A 17,347-nucleotide genomic window follows, 5' to 3' on the forward strand; every position below is an offset into this window, starting at 1 on the left:
CATTACGTAGTTAATGCTAATACATCTTCAGACCAGCAGTTTAACAGTGTCAAGTGATGCAATAGCTGTGTTGTGTACGTGGCTGTATGTTCATTTATCAATCAGATCTGATCTCTCGCTAGTTTCTGAATCCTGATCGTGCTCCGGCTGATGTGACGGTCTTCAGAATCTCTCAGCATTCCTCCAGGACAGCAAATATTACATTTAATTCAATGTTGAACCAAAATTCATTCCAAGTCCATAATGTGTGACTTTGTTTCTGGACGAATTTATGTTTTTTTTAGCCGGAAGTGTGTAGTTTCAGCTTTTATGTTTGATATGGTTGTTGTGCGGGTTTAACTGTGTTTCAGAATGTTCATCTCGAGTGAAGTCTTCGTCATGTTCTACAGAGCGTCCCGGGATCTAATGCAATATAAAAACAACACGAAACCTCAAGTTGATTTCTGTCGTAGTAAATGAGCTTCTGTGAAACGCATTAAATGTGTAAGATGGTCTATTCTGTGTGTTTGTTGTGTAAATGTGACATCAGAGCAGGTTCCTTGAGCTCATTGTGTTGGAGGATTGAAGCGGTGAATGGAGGATGATGGAGAAGCTCAAGGCTGATGTGTCTTTGTGTGATTATGAAGCGCTGTGACCTCTATCATCTGTTTTTACTCTGAAGAAACCTTCTCTGTGTTCTCCACACAAACACATGTACATGAAGGACACACACACACACACAAAGATCTGTCCTTATGCTCTTTACTCCTTCATTTGTTCAGCCTAGAAATTCAGAAGTCTAAATCTGATAAAGATGCAAATGACAAAAAAATATAACTGACCTTTTTAGCCACTTGTGATGAGAAAATTCCACTGTATGTTTTGAAGTTGCTGAATATATATTTTATCTAAATCCGCTATAGACCGCTTAGAAGTTGCAGTCCTAAACCTTTTTTATTAAGTAAGACTAAATGTAAAGGAAAGTCTATTTTTTGTTGCTGTGGCTTCAGTAGTCCTGCAGTGACAAATGTGCATATACAGTTGAAAGAAAAAGTATGTGAACCCTTTGGGCTTACTTGGATTTCTTCATAAATTGGTCATAAAATGTGTTCTGATCTTCATCTAAGTCACAACAATAGAGAAACACAGTCTGCTTAAACTAATACCGCACAAATATTATACGTTTCATGTTTTTATTGAACACAACATGTAAACATTCATAGTGCAGGGTGGAAAAAGTATGTGAAACCCTAGACTAATGACTTCTCCAAGAGCTCATTGGAGCCAGGAGTCAGCCAACCTGGGGTCCAATCAATGTGATGAGATTGGATGTGTTGATTAAAGCTGGCCTGTCCAATAAAAAACACACACCAGTTTTGAGTTTGCTGTTCTGAAGAAGCGTTGTCTGATGTGAACCATGCCTCACACAAAAGAGCTCTCAGAAGACCTACGATCAAGAATTGTTGATTACATAAAGCTGGAAAGGGCTACAAAAGTATATCTAAAAGGAAAACATTAAACAAGAATGGACTTCATGGGAGGACACCACGGAGGAAGCCACTGCTGTCCAAAAAAAACATTGCAGCACGTTTGAAGTTTGCAAAAGAGCACCTGGATGTTCCACAGCACTACTGGCAAAACATTCTGTGGACAGATGAAACCAAAATTGAGTTGTGTGGAAAGAACACACAACGCTATGTGTGGAGAACAAAAGGCACAGCACACCAACATCAAAACCTCATCCCAACTGTGAAATATGGTGGAGGGGGCATCATGGTTTGGGGCTGCTTTGCTGCCTCAGGCCCTGGACGGATTACTGTCATCGATGGAAAAATGAATTCCAAAGTTTATCAAGACATTTTGCAGGAAAACTTAAGACCATCTGTCCGCCAACTGAAGCTTAACAGAGGATGGACGATGCAACAGGACAACGACCCAAAGCATAGAAGTAAATCAACAACAGAATGGCTTCAACAGAAGAAAATACGCCTTCTGGAGTGGCCCAGTCAGAGTCCTGACCTCAACCCGATTGAGATGATGTGGCATGACCTCAAGAGAGCGATTCACACCAGACATCCCAAGAATATTGCTGAACTGAAACACTTTTGTAAAGAGGAATGGTCCAAAATTTCTCCTGACCGTTGTGCAGGTCTGATCTGCAACTATAGGAAACGTTTGGTTGAGGTTATTGCTGCCAAAGGAGGGTCAACCAGTTACTACATTTCGTTACACTGTACCTGTATATGTGTAATGACAATAAAGTTGAATCTAATCTAATCTAATCTAATCTATTAAACCCAAAGGTTCACATACTTTTTCCACCCTGCACTATGAATGTTTACATGTTGTGTTCAATAAAAACATGAAAACGTATAATTTTTGTGCGGTATTAGTTTAAGCAGACTGTGTTTCTCTATTGTTGTGACTTCTGATGAAGATCAGAACACATTTTATGAAGAAATCCAAGTAAGCCCAAAGGGTTCACATACTTTTTCTTTCAACTGTATGTGACCCCCGACAACAAAACGTCTTAAAGGTCAATTTTCCAAAATGAAGATTTTTACATCATCTGAAAGCTGAAGAAATAAGCGTTCTATTGATATATGGTTTGTTAGGATAGGACACTATCTGGCGGAACAACAACTTTTTACAAAGCTTACAAAAAGTCACTGTAGCAGACCATCCACTCACAAAAATAATGTTTTTATACATTTAGGGTAGGAAATTTACCAAATATCTTCATGGAACATGATCTTTACTTGATACCTTAATGATTTTCTGCAAAAAGAAAAATCTGTAATTTTTAACCCCTACAATGTATTTTTGGCGATTACTACAAACGTTCCCGTGCTACTTAAGACTGGTTTGTTGTCCAGGGTCACATATTATAATCAGCGAACTCTTAATATGATCAATTGTATTGAAGAGGTCTTGTTTAGGATGTGTGTGTGTGTCTGATGACGCCGGTGATTTAAGATGAGCGTCGGATGCAGGACGCTGCGGTAGTCATGGAAACAGAAACATAATGGATTAAATAATAAACTTTCATGCCCGTCCACCACACTGTTCTCTATGGTGTAGTTTATCTGCAGCTGAAGATTCTGATATATTGTATAATGTATTAATCACACCACAAACTGATTAAAGCTGGAGTTTAAGTCTCTTGTCCTTAAACTTGAAAGCTATTTCTTGATAATCAGAATAGATTCTGATGTGTTGGAAAATGAACGTCTTCTGAATATTTTAATAGAATGCATTGATTTCATAAACAACATCTGCAATACTGCTATGTGTAACATTTCATTCTGAGCGTTCTTTTCCGTACTGATGTGCTGATTTTAAATGACTGAAGTCAAGTTATGTCAGAAACTGGGATGAAGACTTATTTGCATCAGAACACACACACACACAAGTTTATTGTTTTAATCCTTTATTATCCTTTATTTAATTTCTACTGTGCTCATCTGCTCACTTTAACATTTTGGATCTCTGAATGGTCTGAGTTTCATGTATTATTTTTATGAAATTGTTCTTTTGTGGTCCTGCGTGTCCATAAATAATATGGAAATGTTAGCTGATGTTAGTGTTAGTGCAGCGTTGAATACTGAACAGTCATTTCTCTTGTTTTGTCTCGAGCTCAGATGAATCAGATATTTGTGATTTTTCCAGATTGACCTCTGCGTCAGTTCCACATTAACACCTACATCACCTCATCCTCTTCCTCTTCTAGTTTTACATTCAAAAGAGTTACTTCATTTTTATTGATTTTCTGTATTTTACATTTACATATAATTTACATTTAGTCATTTAGCAGACGCTTTTATCCAAAGCGACTTACAGGTTAATGGAAGCAATTGGGACAACATAAGGACAACAAAAAGCATAATTGCAATCAAAAAAAGAAGACTGGTCTCATATAACCTAACATTGGATACAGATAAAACATCTTTTTTTATAAAGAGTAGAAAAGAAATAGAATTCAGAACTGATCAGTAAGGTGTTGATGGAATAAATTTTAATCTTCCCAAAAAACTATGAAATATCAGTTGAAATAGATCTTTGTGATTTATTAATTCTTGATATAGATACAGTGCAATAGTTTTCTTGAGCATTCACACATAGTGATATTTAAATGTTTTTTGATGGTCAGACACTGAGTGCTTATCAGGTTGTTCAATGATGATTTTAAATCAAATCAAACTTTACTGAAGTCCTTTGAGTATCCAGACAGTAATACTAAACAAATGGTCATTTTGACAGCATCATGTCATTTGATGATGAATACAGTTATATATTTTTGTAAAATGGGAGGAGTCTGATGATGCTGCTGGTCCTGATGCTGCAGGTGTATATAAGCGTCAGTGAGCATCAGTTGAGTTCAGTGTGTCGAGATGTCCGACTCTTCGCTTCCCGTGTGTGTCCTCTGCATACTCGCGCTCTCAACACTCTCGTCCGCATGTTACATTCAGAACTGCCCGCGCGGAGGGAAGAGATCTCAGCCGGACCCCATCAGACAGGTACAAACATCTTTACTGATCATCAATACTTACAGCAGCTTTTCATCTTTTTAAGTTTGCACAGATTTTAAGTTACAAATCTGTTTGTGTTCTGAAATATTAACTTGACCCTGAAGAACGAACTTTTTCATACAGCATTTGATTTGCTATGTATGTCATATTTCCTGAACATTGTATTTATATCTGGTTTATAAAGTTTGACAAAGAAGAGAAAGTCCCTATTAGTCTCTCCGTTGTTTGTCATGAGTTTTCTTCTCTCCCTCTCTCTCTCATAGTGTATGAGGTGTGGTCCGGGGAATAAAGGCCGTTGTTTTGGTCCCAGTGTCTGCTGTGGAGCCGGTCTGGGGTGTCTGGTGGGTTCTCCTGAGACTCTGAGCTGTATGGAGGAGAATAATGTGTCCAGTCCCTGTGAGACGGGTGGGAGATTGTGTGGAGCTGAAGGTGGCCGCTGCGCCGCTCCGGGGGTCTGCTGCCATTCTCGTGAGTCTCACTCATTACCAGTGTTAGGTGTAACTAAATCACTAAGTAATGAGTGACTGTCATTTAATAACCTTTGCTTGAAAAAGTAAAGGAAGAGATTACTCCTGTAATTTAATGTCAGTTACTTCTGATGTAATTCAACTCAATACTGGAGTGAGTCATTTGTACAGTCATCTATGACACTGTTGAAGATGTCATTAGTAACTATTGTAATTCATGACTTTTTCAGAGTAACTTACTCAACACTGCTCATGACAAACTGATTCTTCACTCTTTATGTCAATCTGAAGCTCTGGAACTTGTTGTTTTACAGAGAGCTGTGTTCTGGATTCAGAATGTGTGGATGACGTGAGATTCGTATCTCAAGACAACGCTTCACAGAAGAAGACTTCAGGAGATCTGCTGCTGGATCTGTTGAAGCTCATGTCACGGGGTTAACACGTGATCTCCAGCTGTGGATCTTCATGTACACACACAGAGAACACGGAACCTTCACAGAACTCTTGCAGTAATGTTAAAAGAGCATTTTATCACACATTATACATGTCTTATCAAATGTTACTCTTACATTGTTAGTGGAGCGTTTCAATCCTTTTTCATTGAACATTTGATAGTTAGCTGGCCGCACATGAACATGAAGGCGAATCTTTTGTGTTCCTGTTGATGTTTGTTGTTCTACAGGTTTGAGTTTATGGCTGCAGATGTAGCGTGACCTGTTGATGTTATTGTATTGGTATAATTCAGAGCTTTTAAGGCCAATTAAATGTGTGACAATTAATGGCCAGTAAATACCCGCCTGTCTTTCTTCATTCATCTGTACTTGTGTCTCTCTTTGACAGACGCTGTCAAGCAGGTTTCTTGTGGCTTCCACATAAATCTAGAAGACAGAGCATTTACATCATATTGTTGCTTCATTAAAACAAAAGAATTCTAATTATTATAATTGACAGACCCAAATGGGAGGTGGAGAGTCGAGTGGAAAGAAACAGGTGAAATGTTGTATCTGAACAGGTGAAGCCTGTTTCACTTTGAAATCTTTTGTTCTTTTGTATTCAAGAGAAAACTAGCCAGACACTGAAAATTAACATTACATTTGAATTGACTTTAAACTAACCGTGTGTTCAATGATGTTTTATCAAACGTATGATGTTAATGGGATTATTACTCTAACTCATCTCAAATAATCCATTTAAAACGTGAAGTTGAGCAAAGCAGAAAGAAGTTTCTTGATGAAAAACAATCATTTAAAGATACTCTGTTCATGTAAAGCAGCATTATAATAAAACAACATCTTCACTGTTCCATAATTGTATGTAAAGCTGTTTTGCAACAATGGAAAATTAAGAAAAACTTGAATTGAACTGTAAGACCATGAAAGACATAATTCTCTCTCTCTCTGTGTTTCAGTATAAGGTCTCTGTTGAATTATTTATGGTCGAATATCATTGTTATACCGGAGTGGGTTTCTGTGAGGTCAGAGGTCACAACACAAGTTAAACATGACTGATGTTGTGCTCATTGTGTGACTGTAACTTACCAACGTGGAGATGGTGGTCTAGTGGGTTAAACCACTGAACTGGTAAATCAAAGGTTGCTGGTTCGATCCCAGCATCCACCACCAGTGTGTCCTTGAGCAAGACACTTTACTCCATGTTGCTCCAGGGGGATTGTCCCTGTAATAAGTGCAACTGTAAGTCACTTTGGATAAAAGCGTCTGCCAAATGACTAAATGTTAAATGTTAATGTTAAATGTTAACATCTAATAGCAGTTAAACATGAAGTCCATTACTTCACCCTGATAAAAACACATGATGGAGAACTCCCGTACACGTGCACTTCATGTCACGCATGGATACTTGTTTGTAAACCAAATGAATATAATAGAATGGACGTGAATGTACGGGAAAAGGTGTGGTACATTATTTCATGATATTCTTGTAAAACGTTTGTTCTCGTGACGGGTGGAGACAAGCCAGCGGACGAGGGCGGAGACGGGGGTTGAACGTGCTTTTAGACCTTCGTCATGTTGATTCGCTCTCAATGTTGATTTAATCATGGAGCTGAAAGCAACATGTGCTCTTCTTCTGCTCATCATGTGTGTCACCATCTTCACCAGCACTGAAGGTCAGACCTCATCCCAATCTCACACAAATCTCTCTTAAAATAAAATACTTTATGAATGTGACGTCACGTTCAGCTGTAACTCAGCAGGTAAAGCAACGGCACCATCAACGGTTTGATATATAAAGTCTGCTGGAATAGAATTGAATGGTCGTTGCTATTGGTTTCAATTTGACTTCACATTTTCTACTTTCAGGTGCGTGTTATAGTGACATGTGCTGTGTCACGCATTGCTTTAAGCTGCTGGCCTTTGTGAGAATATTAAACATGCGATGTCTTGTTCACCTTTAGGCCTTTGTCATGTAAAGCAGGGCTTGTCTCTGTCGTTCTTGTGTGTTCAGTGTTACAGTCATTTTATTGCTTAATAAAGCGAGAGTTTTTATAAGTTCTTCATGGTCTTCATGACTGACTCTTACTTTACGTCCCATTCATGTAGGTTTCGCCTGTTGTTTGGATGTTTCAAATAAAATCCCCCCAAAACTGCTGAGAAAGGTCTCTAGATATGAAAAACAGAAGAAATCTGGTACTTGTGACATTGATGCGGTGGTGTGAGTATTTACTGAAAACGTTTCTGATAAATATTGATTTAATACATTGTGTGAAATGAATCTTTTGTTTGGTTACTTGGCTCTTTAGACTTTACATCGACCACAGAAGAATCTGTGCACATCACAGAGTGCTGAAAGCCTTGAAGAAAATAAAGAGAGAACAACGACGGACGCAGAAGGTTAATGCAGAGAAATAAACATGTGCTGAAAACTCAAAGTCCAGCAGAAATTCATTCATGGGCATTAATTACAGTTTATTTACTTCATTTATTTCCACTAGTAATATCATTTCTTATATCATTCATGCATGTTATTTGTATGTAGTGGATTTCCTTCAGTTCAGTGTTATCTGTGTTTCTTGGTATTGGACATGTATGTATTCTGACTTGGAGATGTATTGTTAAGAAAACTCAAAATGTACTCAGTATACCTAATAAAACATCTAGATGTTGAGGCAACTATGAATGCTATTAGTAGGGGAGATGTTTTTCATCTTTAAAAATGCAAACATATGGTTTTATAAAATAGTTTTTTTGAGTAATTGACTTTAGTTTTTCTGTAAAGGTTTGTTTGTTTGTTTGTTTTTTTCGGGGGAGAACATTTACTACTCATTTTATGAATCAGACGATAGATTTCCGCCTAAAATATAAACGCATTGAAGTTTCACACGTGACGTTTTGCAAGTGTTCATTGAATGCTGCAGCGCGCGCTGCCACCTAGCGGCGCAGTTCAGTTTACGTCTGGACACTATTTACAGCGTAATGACAAACATTAACAAACTTTAACACTAATTTAACTCATACAACAAATGCCAGAATATAAAAAAATATATATTCTGTGTAATACATCCAAGATGTCCAATCATGGGCAAGCTGTGGGCTGCGAAGCCCCGCCCCTTTTAAACACTTTCGATACACTTGATACACTTGATACACTGTTCTACACTTGCTGCTGTTCTACACACACACACACACACACACACACAGAGAGAGAGATCAATAGAAAGTGTAGAACGTACAATGACGCAAGTTTGTTTACGACAGTATTGACAGCATGTTTCGCTAAAAAACAAGAGACAGCTGCGCAGTTTAATTTACAGAGATTAACCAGAAACAACCGACGGGAAGATGATTTTAAACGAAGATATTAAACACGCCAGACGCATGAAGTTTCTGTCAGCCGCTTTTTACGCCTTCAGCTCGTTCTTCATCATCGTGGTGAATAAAAGTATTTTAACGCACTACAGGTGAGTGACAGATCCTCTTCCGCCTTTCGTGCTGCGCATGCGCAGAACACACGCCGCAGCAGGGAATGACAGTCATGACATTTTATTTAATATGTGCAGGTTTCCCTCATACATGTTTCTTGGAATTGGACAGGTGAGTAACATTCTTTACGTATTTCATGCATGTTTTATGGAACACTTTACATTTGGGTTATATTTTCTTAATACAGATGGCAGCCACAATCGTCATTCTCTATGTTGCCAAAATGAACAAAGTTGTCAGTTTTCAAGACTTCGACAGAAGTATTTTCAAAAAGGTGACTTATTTGTAAAGTATGAAGGTTTGTTGTCGTAACATCACTGTGTTTTACTCATTTATTTGATTGTTTTGATGTAGATTTTTCCTCTGCCGTTGTTGTATGTTGGCAATCACGTGACCGGTCTGGGGGGAACGAAGAAACTGAGGTAAAAGAGGGCGTTTGCATAAACACAGACTCATTTAAATCTCATTATGACGTTATTATAGCATTATGATAATATGACGTTGATGATAACTCTCTCTGTTTTAGTTTACCCATGTTCACTGTGCTCAGAAAATTCACCATTTTACTCACTATGATCATGGAATCAAGAATATTGAGGTACATACACTCAAATCACTTTTATTGTCACTCTAACATGCACAAGTGCAATAGTAGGTGCAATAAAGCTTCTTGAATAAATTCAATAAACATATCTGTTCAAAAGCACACTTCTGACAAAAAGACATGTTCTGTACGTAAAACTAGTGACATTCACACTCGCTTAAAGAAATACTGTAGTGTACTATAGTAATTTCCCCTTTATAGCACAGTTTTTAAACCTGACCATAGTAAATATTAAAGTATACTTTTACAGCTATTAATCTATTAAAGTTAATACTATACTATAGGATAATAAAAAAATATGTATATATTATTTTATAAAAAAAATAACAAATTTAGCTTCGTATACTGTGGTAGGCTATATGAGACCAGTTTTATTGCACTCATGCTTTTTGTCATCCTTATGTTGTTCCAATCGCTTCCATTGTCTTCTTCATTTGTAAGTGGTTTTGGATAAAAGCGTTTGCTAAATGAATAAATGTAAATGTATTTACTATATTGTACAGTATCCAACAACTTACTACAGTTTGATATAGTAAACAACGCTATAGGATACTGTAGGTTTTTTTCACGTCTTCTGACAGCAGAATTACATCAGATGAGTTTTAATCTTGTTCCACACAGAAAGTCTTTTTCTCCGTCTCTGGTGTGCAGTGTTCTGGCTATAGTTCTCGGGGCTTTGGTGGCTGCCAGGTACATTAAATAAATGTCATACAGTGACATACGTGAAGGAGAATCACATTTGTTCATGAGCTCTCACTCGTCTGTTTCAGCTCGGATTTGTCCTTCAATGCGGAAGGTTACACATTTGTTCTGTTGAATGACTTCTTTACCGCTGCCAGCGGTGTTTACACCAAAAAGACACTTGGAATGGAGGTAAGTGACAACTTTACACCACCTGTTATCAATGACAGATGAATATTTCTCTGAAGACTGTAAATAATGAGATAAAACCCTTAATAATTATTGCTTTAACCTTCACCTACTGGCTGTTGTGTAACAGGCTATCACAGGTCAACTCGTCCAATAACAGTACTTCCATTTGATATAAACACTTTGCTCTTTCAGGTTTAGTCATGGAATTTCAACAGTAATCTGTAAATAAACAAGCAAACCTTGCTGAGAAAGTGTCACACATGTATAAAGTCTCAGTTGTCGACGGATATGTTTTGCTCTGTTCTTCAGGGTCTTGGTAAATACGGAGTTTTGTTTTATAATGCGCTTATCATTATAATTCCTACTCTTCTGGCAAGCGCCTACACTGGAGATCTGCAGAAGGTGAGTGAAAACTGAGATTGAGTAATAAAGGAACACTCCACTTGTTTTGGAAAAGCTCATTCTCCAACTCCCCCAGACTTAATAAGATCAGTTTTAGCATGTGGGAGAGCCATTAAAACCCCCTAAACTGTTATAAAATGAACTGTAACCCACTGTTTACATGTCTTATTGCTTTTATAAAACAGTTATTCCATATGCGTAGCAAGGTTTTATAAAATAAAGTAAATAAAATGATATTTTATTATAATAAAGTTATAAATTGGGTTTTCTCGGCTCGGCCAATCAGAATCAAGGACCAGAACTGACCGTTTTAAAATAGATGATTTGGAAAGTTGAGTTTGAACATGTTTTTATTTCTTGTTTTAAGGCGCTGAGCTTTGATGGATGGCTTTCTTTGACTTTTATATTTTATTTCTTGCTGTCTTGTGTTATGGGGTAAGTCCGGCTGTCGCTGAGCAAGACAACAGTTGAAAGGGTCAAGTTATCATTAAGTATGACTCTCATTGCAGGTTTATATTGATGTATTCCATCATCCTCTGCAGTTATTATAACACGGCTCTGACCACAACAGTGGTGGGTGCTATAAAGGTATCTAACCCCTACAGTATATTTCACACATATGTGATATACACACACATTAATGCATTAAAATATTTGTATATGTGTAGGCTTAATATTGTTTATCATGCTCATATATATTTAATTTGGCTCTTCAGTATGTCTTTACATTAGTGCTGTTTTTTTGTTTGACAGAATGTAGCTGTGGCATATGTTGGCATTTTTATTGGAGGAGATTATGTATTCTCATGGCCAAACTTTATAGGACTGAATATCTGGTAAGACATTTACATTTAGCAGACGCTTTTATTATATGTTATACAGGAGCAATAATACAATAGCTGCAAGAATGGATGTCTGCACAGTTTGTGTGTTTTATTTCACACATCTGACTCAAATCATCAGCTCATTGGTAGAATGTGATCGTGCTACCGGTCGCCAGGAGTCTGAAGTCATTTCCAGTGAAGCTAAACTTTCCATGTGTTTGTTTTTCCATATTCTCAGCGTGTCTGCAGGACTGATCTATTCCTACATAACATTCAACAGCAGCAACAGCCCATCATCAGAACCCATCATGAAACCAGTGGAGGAGAAAGTAGTTGTTCACATAACAGGTCACACCGGAGGTTTGGAGAAAACGTGATTCTGCCAGGAGACGTCTTCTTCACTGCATCTTTTTATATTGCATTGAATAACATTCACTATGATTCCACGTTTTAAAGACTCTAAAGGAGAAAATACACAAACCCCTCAGCCAGTCACTCGTATGCACACACAATAATGTTCCACATTCATAAAATAAACATGACAACCAAGACTGATTCATATTATTGATTTAATGAAGACTTGAAGTGCTAAACACAGTTTGGCCTATGAGGGTGAATAAAAGCCCACTTACATATTTACAAAAGACCTTTCAGTACAACAAACATCATGTCAAAATCAAAACGATTACATTCTGTTGTCATCATATTCGTAACGATCACCCGGGATCAGTTTGTGAAGGAACGTTACACACAGCTTTCCGAAGGATTTGCAGTATATATTACTAAGATTTGAAGTGAAACCACAAAACTTTTAGCTATGTGTGTAAAACGTCAATCCTGAGGAACTTGAATAGGTTTCCAGTTTTGTGGACGCCAAACTAAAAGCACTGAACACAAAGTTCCAGAACACTGCATTTTGATCAGAAAGTTTCATTTTAAACCAAATGAACATGAACGTTTCATCACTGATGATATTCGAACAGAATTTAGTGTTGCAGATTATTTAACAGAATAGTGATCAAAAAAGCATCAACAAGCAGAACTCTGTGTCTGGATGAAGAGCTGCTTGGTTCCTCATTTACACCCAGAATCTCATTCCATCATCATCATCATCACTCTTTGGAAGCCAACATCACCGTCCTCAAGCTGAACTACTAAAGTGAGAAACATCACTGGATTAATATCGTAAGTGCTTCAGTTTATATGTTCACCCTTGAACATAGGTGTACCGCCAGATGGAGCGTTTCACGCTGCCCGTTTAAAGCCGGTTAGTTTGTCAATGCTATTGCAAAGCTTGAACTGAGTCTACAGCTGACAGCAGGTGGCGCTCTAGAGAAGCTACTCTCACTGGTTTAAATAGAATAAATACATGATTAAAGGTGACAGCGGACATGTGATGGGGAGAAAGAAGGCTAAAGAAAACCAGACATGAGTCTCTTGTCCTTTCTCTCGTCTCAGAGCATGTTTTTAGTCAATCTGCTATAAAAAGGTCTTAACCTTTAGCAGGCCGCTCAAAACACACACAAGTCCTTGAACACTCACATATTAATGTCACATACAAAACTCCACCCACAAAAACACTCGTTACCACAAAGTGCACGACCAAACGAACGAGACACGTCTTACCTCTTCGATAAGCCAAGAAATGAACAAAACAATAAACACAACGACAACAACATTCTTCATATAATGATAATATCTACCATCATAGCAGCCTAAAGGTACAACAGAAAGCAAAATAAGGTGCTTGTAGCTTATATCAACCCTGGCGGCACTAATTTAAGAAGTGCAGGGGGTCACAAATGTGAGCAAAATGATGGACGACGACGTCAACCACAGAACTGCTTAAAAACACCCCATAAAACACTGGATTTTACAGAAGCTGATAATAAGCTGAATACATTTGACAAGTTCTCAGGCAGACAGGTTATTGGCTAACTCGATGAGAGCGAGTGCACCGTGGAGTCGTTCCCTTTGTTCCTGCAGACGCCGGTGGGCTGTCCCGCCTCCAGCGCTCTTCTCATCATCCGGTTCCTCATCTTCACCTTCATCAGACGGCAGAAAATCCAAAGGGTCCTGTTGCTCTTGGTCCTCCAGAAGGCTTTTACTCTTGCCTTTCACCGGAGTGGATGTCCTCTGTTCCCTTGTCTGCCAGTACCTGATGAAACAAACAAAATGATTTAGAGATTGTGTGATTTTGTAGAAGAGACTACATTAAATACAAAAGTATAACTCTATCCAGAGTGTTGCTGAGATCACTGTATTAAGTGCAAGTCCGCACAGGTATCACTCACTTTGCCAGCCATTCAGCAACGGCTTTGTTATCAGCTCCATGTGTCTGCCCCGGTCCGTCCGCGGGCTCCTCTCGCTTCAGTCTGGCGTATGGATGTTTAGGACAGTGGCGGTTTGCGTGTGTAAACCGGCTACAGCAGCCTACAGAGGGCACAAAACAAACTAGTGAGCATGCCGGTGTCTCAGATGGACGTCTCGTTTCACAGGTCTGACAGAGAGGTACACAAAGCTCCACCTTTCTCCGAACAGGCGAAGGGTTTCTCTCCAGTGTGAAGACGCTGGTGGGTTTTCAATTGCCCGCTCTGGACGAACGCTTTTCCACAGTCTGGATAATCACAAAGGTACGGTCGTTCCCCTGCAACACAAAGCTTTGAGTCAAAACTCTGGTGCTTACAGCGTTCTGGTTATATACTATGCTATAACGCTCCGTGGCGGGACGTACCCGTGTGTGTCCGTTTGTGGGCTTGTAAGGACTTCTCCCTGGGAAACACCCGGTTGCAGATGTTGCAGCGGATGCGGCTGGAGGAGTTCTCGCCCTCGTTGATCAGTTCTCTGACTGTGTCTGCTCGCGGACGTCCACGACGGATGCCATCCTGTAAAAGAAAACACAAACTCTACATCAGACACATGACAAAATAACCGTATAAAGAGACTGTTCATTTACAAGGTAAAAAAGGCTCTAAAAACATGAAAGTACACATGTAAGGGTACAAAAATTCTTTAAACACTACATTAAATTGAAGAGTTCGTTACAAAATGAGATTGTTCCATTTTTAAAAAAGTTTAAAAATCATGTTTATGATGAAAACAGTTAACTAACACAATAAAAACATGATAACATAATAAAAAACTGATTTTGAAAATTGTTTTCTAATTATTCTATATAAATATATGTAAGTTAGCAACAAAACAAAAACATTTTCTACATCAAATGCTACCTTATACTTTTCTAGAATATACTACGGCAGTATAGTTAATACTGTAATATACTATAGTAAATAAATACTAAAGTATACAGTATTATTTCACGTGGTAAGAAACTAACAAATCTTAGTGCGTAAATATAAGAAAAGATTTTTATTCTCAAACACTTTTACATGAGCAGAAAGGATTTATTAAAAGAAGAATGATTGTTACTCGTGTGGATTAAAGTTTATGGTGTTTTTACAGAACATCCGGAACATTTTGGCGCGCACGTCTGACGTCATGCGCAACTCCGTCAGCGTCACAATGGCGAGCAATTTAAAATCCCATTCTGAGCGCGCGCATTTTACATGTAGCTATAACATGCAGCATAAAAGTTTCTTGTTTTTCAAGTTTAATTTTCTAAAAATCAATTTCTTTACCTACCAACAATAATTACATTTATAAAATACGATAAAATGCGCTAGTTCATTCAGTGAAGAGGAGCTTGAACTACAACACTGTTGTAAGTTCTCATTCTCCTCGACAGGAAGCATCTTAAAGTTTTTTTCATACAGTATAATTTACTATAACCGCAGTATGTAGTGCAGCATTCAGTACAGTTCTGTAGTAATCCAGTGTAATATTCGCTCACCTTCAGGCTCTCGGGGTCCGGGCTGGAGTTGACATCTGTCTCGGCAGGTGAACTGCTGCTTCGGGTGGGTGACCCGGTTCCACTGACCGATCCGGGACTCAATGTGACATTATGCGCGTTTTCCCCCCAGCGCCACGGATAAACCATAAAGTCACTGAAACCGGGACTGGTGGGCATGAGAGAGTCCGCGGCTCTGGGTTTGATGGGAGTCGTCTTGATCACGGACACCAGAACTCTTTTCGGTGAATCGTTACAAAATAGCACTTGATGTTTGCTGTCAGCCATCTCGGAGTAAAACTGCGTCTTAAAAACCGTTCCTTTAAAATGAATCCTGGTAAAAATTATTTAAAAAAGCGACCAAAGTCTAAATAAGTGCAAATGGTGTAAATCCTCTGTTGCGTTACCGCTCCGCAGGATTCTTCTGTATTACGCAGACGCTCATTCCCAATGTTACATGTAGCACTGCTGCAGCGCGCGCTTCCAGCGGACGCTTTGATTCGTTCTCCTTCCTTCACTGTCTTCTCTGATCCACCCGAACACACTTCGTTTCCCGCGTTGGAAATCGCGCCTGAGCGGAACATTCGGCCAATCCGTACAGAGATCATTTCACGCCCCGCGAAAATGACCAATGACAGACGCTGTGACACCTACGGAGCGCACAGTAACCAATGACAGGCGCCGTGACATTTATGGGGCGCGCCGTAAACATTGACTGACAGGAACTATTCGTTTGCGCTGATTGATCTACAGATTTCTCTCCAACACATCACAAAAGATTACAGATGCTGCAGTTCAACGAATAAAGGAAAGTGTTTCCAAGGCCAAAGATTATAGATAGATGGAAGATTAAAGATATATTATGATGTTTAGAAGAAGAATCGCAATACTCCGTACGCCCGCTTGGGCGACGGAAGTCCCTCCTTCCAGTAAAAAGAGCCAATCATGATTCTTCAAAGACAAGCGATTTTAGAGATATCAGTCATCCCCTGTTTAACTAGAGAGGAATTTTGTGCGAATAAAATGGCTGCACATATACAGACTTTCCTTAAAGAAACGTTAGTTCTTATTATGGGATTCCGGATTTCTATTTGTCATTGTTAACGCGCTCTTTCTTGAATGGCAGGACCGTCAACCAATGGAATCGATTCTTTCATATTTAAAGGGGCGTTGAGTTCATTCCTCACTTCTCCCGCGCACAATGTTTACATTCACTTTGATTTAAAGGGAAAGGCGGGAGCGAGCGTGGCGCCAAAGTTGCGTAATCAAACCGCCTTTTTGTGAGATTCATTGAGAGATGAAACATGATGCGAGTAAAGATTCTCTTCAAACATAAACATGCTACAACCTCCGTGTGTATTAGGCCTACTACTAATCACTTACTGGACATCAGACGTTAATCTTTATATAATCAATGAAAGTTTATTTCCCGTCACGAGTCCCACGTGAAATATACTGACGAACACTTTGTATTCTAGAAAAGAATTCTCTGGTAGAAGAATAACTCTGGTAAAATTAACCCAAACCATAGTGTTTTGAACCTTACTGCAGCCTTATGCGTATTTTAAAGTACATTAGAGTATTTAATAACTTATTCAATATTGTTTAGTATATAACACTGTGGTATACATTTAATTAAGTGATAAAGTTCAGGCAGCCGGTTGTTATCACAGAAATAACCCCTGACAGTGTGATCAGGACGTGAAGCGGAGGGTCTTGTGTCACACTGAAGGGGTTTATTTGGCGATAACAACCGCCTGCTTGTACATTATCCTGCTTATTACACTGTAACTTGCCACATGAGAAAAAAACTGGACATGAAATGTGTATTTGAAATATTTGATAAGATGTTTTTTTATAAATGCAGACCTTCTGCAAGGAAAA

General features: G+C 38.6%; 4 protein-coding genes and 1 long non-coding RNA gene across 5 annotated transcripts; 3 read left to right on the forward strand and 2 right to left on the reverse strand.

Annotated features, from left to right (window-relative positions):
• The first annotated feature begins 4,090 nt into the window (after window positions 1-4,090).
• avp (arginine vasopressin) lies at window positions 4,091-5,555 on the forward strand. Its single transcript, XM_056773182.1, has 3 exons — window positions 4,091-4,496; window positions 4,772-4,976; window positions 5,290-5,555. Exons 1-3 carry the CDS (start codon window positions 4,371-4,373, stop codon window positions 5,412-5,414), a joined length of 456 nt encoding a protein of 151 aa, XP_056629160.1. The 5' UTR covers window positions 4,091-4,370; the 3' UTR covers window positions 5,415-5,555.
• LOC130440209 (uncharacterized) lies at window positions 4,919-6,834 on the reverse strand. Its single transcript, XR_008909528.1, has 5 exons — window positions 6,771-6,834; window positions 6,514-6,649; window positions 5,545-5,853; window positions 5,216-5,436; window positions 4,919-5,052 (listed from the first exon to the last, which is right to left on the reverse strand). It is a non-coding gene; the product is annotated as an uncharacterized LOC130440209 (long non-coding RNA).
• Window positions 6,835-6,966: 132 nt separating this feature from the next.
• On the forward strand, window positions 6,967-8,106 carry ccl27a (chemokine (C-C motif) ligand 27a). The gene is made up of 3 exons (XM_056729761.1): window positions 6,967-7,100; window positions 7,534-7,645; window positions 7,734-8,106. The coding sequence occupies exons 1-3, from the start codon at window positions 7,031-7,033 to the stop codon at window positions 7,840-7,842; spliced, it is 291 nt and encodes a 96-aa protein (XP_056585739.1). The 5' UTR covers window positions 6,967-7,030; the 3' UTR covers window positions 7,843-8,106.
• Window positions 8,107-8,579: 473 nt separating this feature from the next.
• On the forward strand, window positions 8,580-12,167 carry slc35d2 (solute carrier family 35 member D2). The gene is made up of 12 exons (XM_056729904.1): window positions 8,580-8,891; window positions 8,991-9,024; window positions 9,101-9,187; window positions 9,268-9,335; window positions 9,440-9,511; window positions 10,139-10,207; window positions 10,288-10,390; window positions 10,700-10,792; window positions 11,160-11,227; window positions 11,302-11,380; window positions 11,546-11,628; window positions 11,855-12,167. Exons 1-12 carry the CDS (start codon window positions 8,773-8,775, stop codon window positions 11,991-11,993), a joined length of 1,014 nt encoding a protein of 337 aa, XP_056585882.1. The 5' UTR covers window positions 8,580-8,772; the 3' UTR covers window positions 11,994-12,167.
• A 1-nt stretch (window position 12,168) lies between these two features.
• On the reverse strand, window positions 12,169-16,013 carry znf367 (zinc finger protein 367). The gene is made up of 5 exons (XM_056729905.1): window positions 15,467-16,013; window positions 14,351-14,501; window positions 14,144-14,263; window positions 13,911-14,049; window positions 12,169-13,774 (listed from the first exon to the last, which is right to left on the reverse strand). Exons 1-5 carry the CDS (start codon window positions 15,749-15,751, stop codon window positions 13,531-13,533), a joined length of 939 nt encoding a protein of 312 aa, XP_056585883.1. The 5' UTR covers window positions 15,752-16,013; the 3' UTR covers window positions 12,169-13,530.
• Between the last annotated feature and the right edge of the window lie 1,334 nt (window positions 16,014-17,347).

Source organism: Triplophysa dalaica, chromosome 18 (assembly GCF_015846415.1).
Source record: "Triplophysa dalaica isolate WHDGS20190420 chromosome 18, ASM1584641v1, whole genome shotgun sequence".
Taxonomy (NCBI): domain Eukaryota; kingdom Metazoa; phylum Chordata; class Actinopteri; order Cypriniformes; family Nemacheilidae; genus Triplophysa; species Triplophysa dalaica.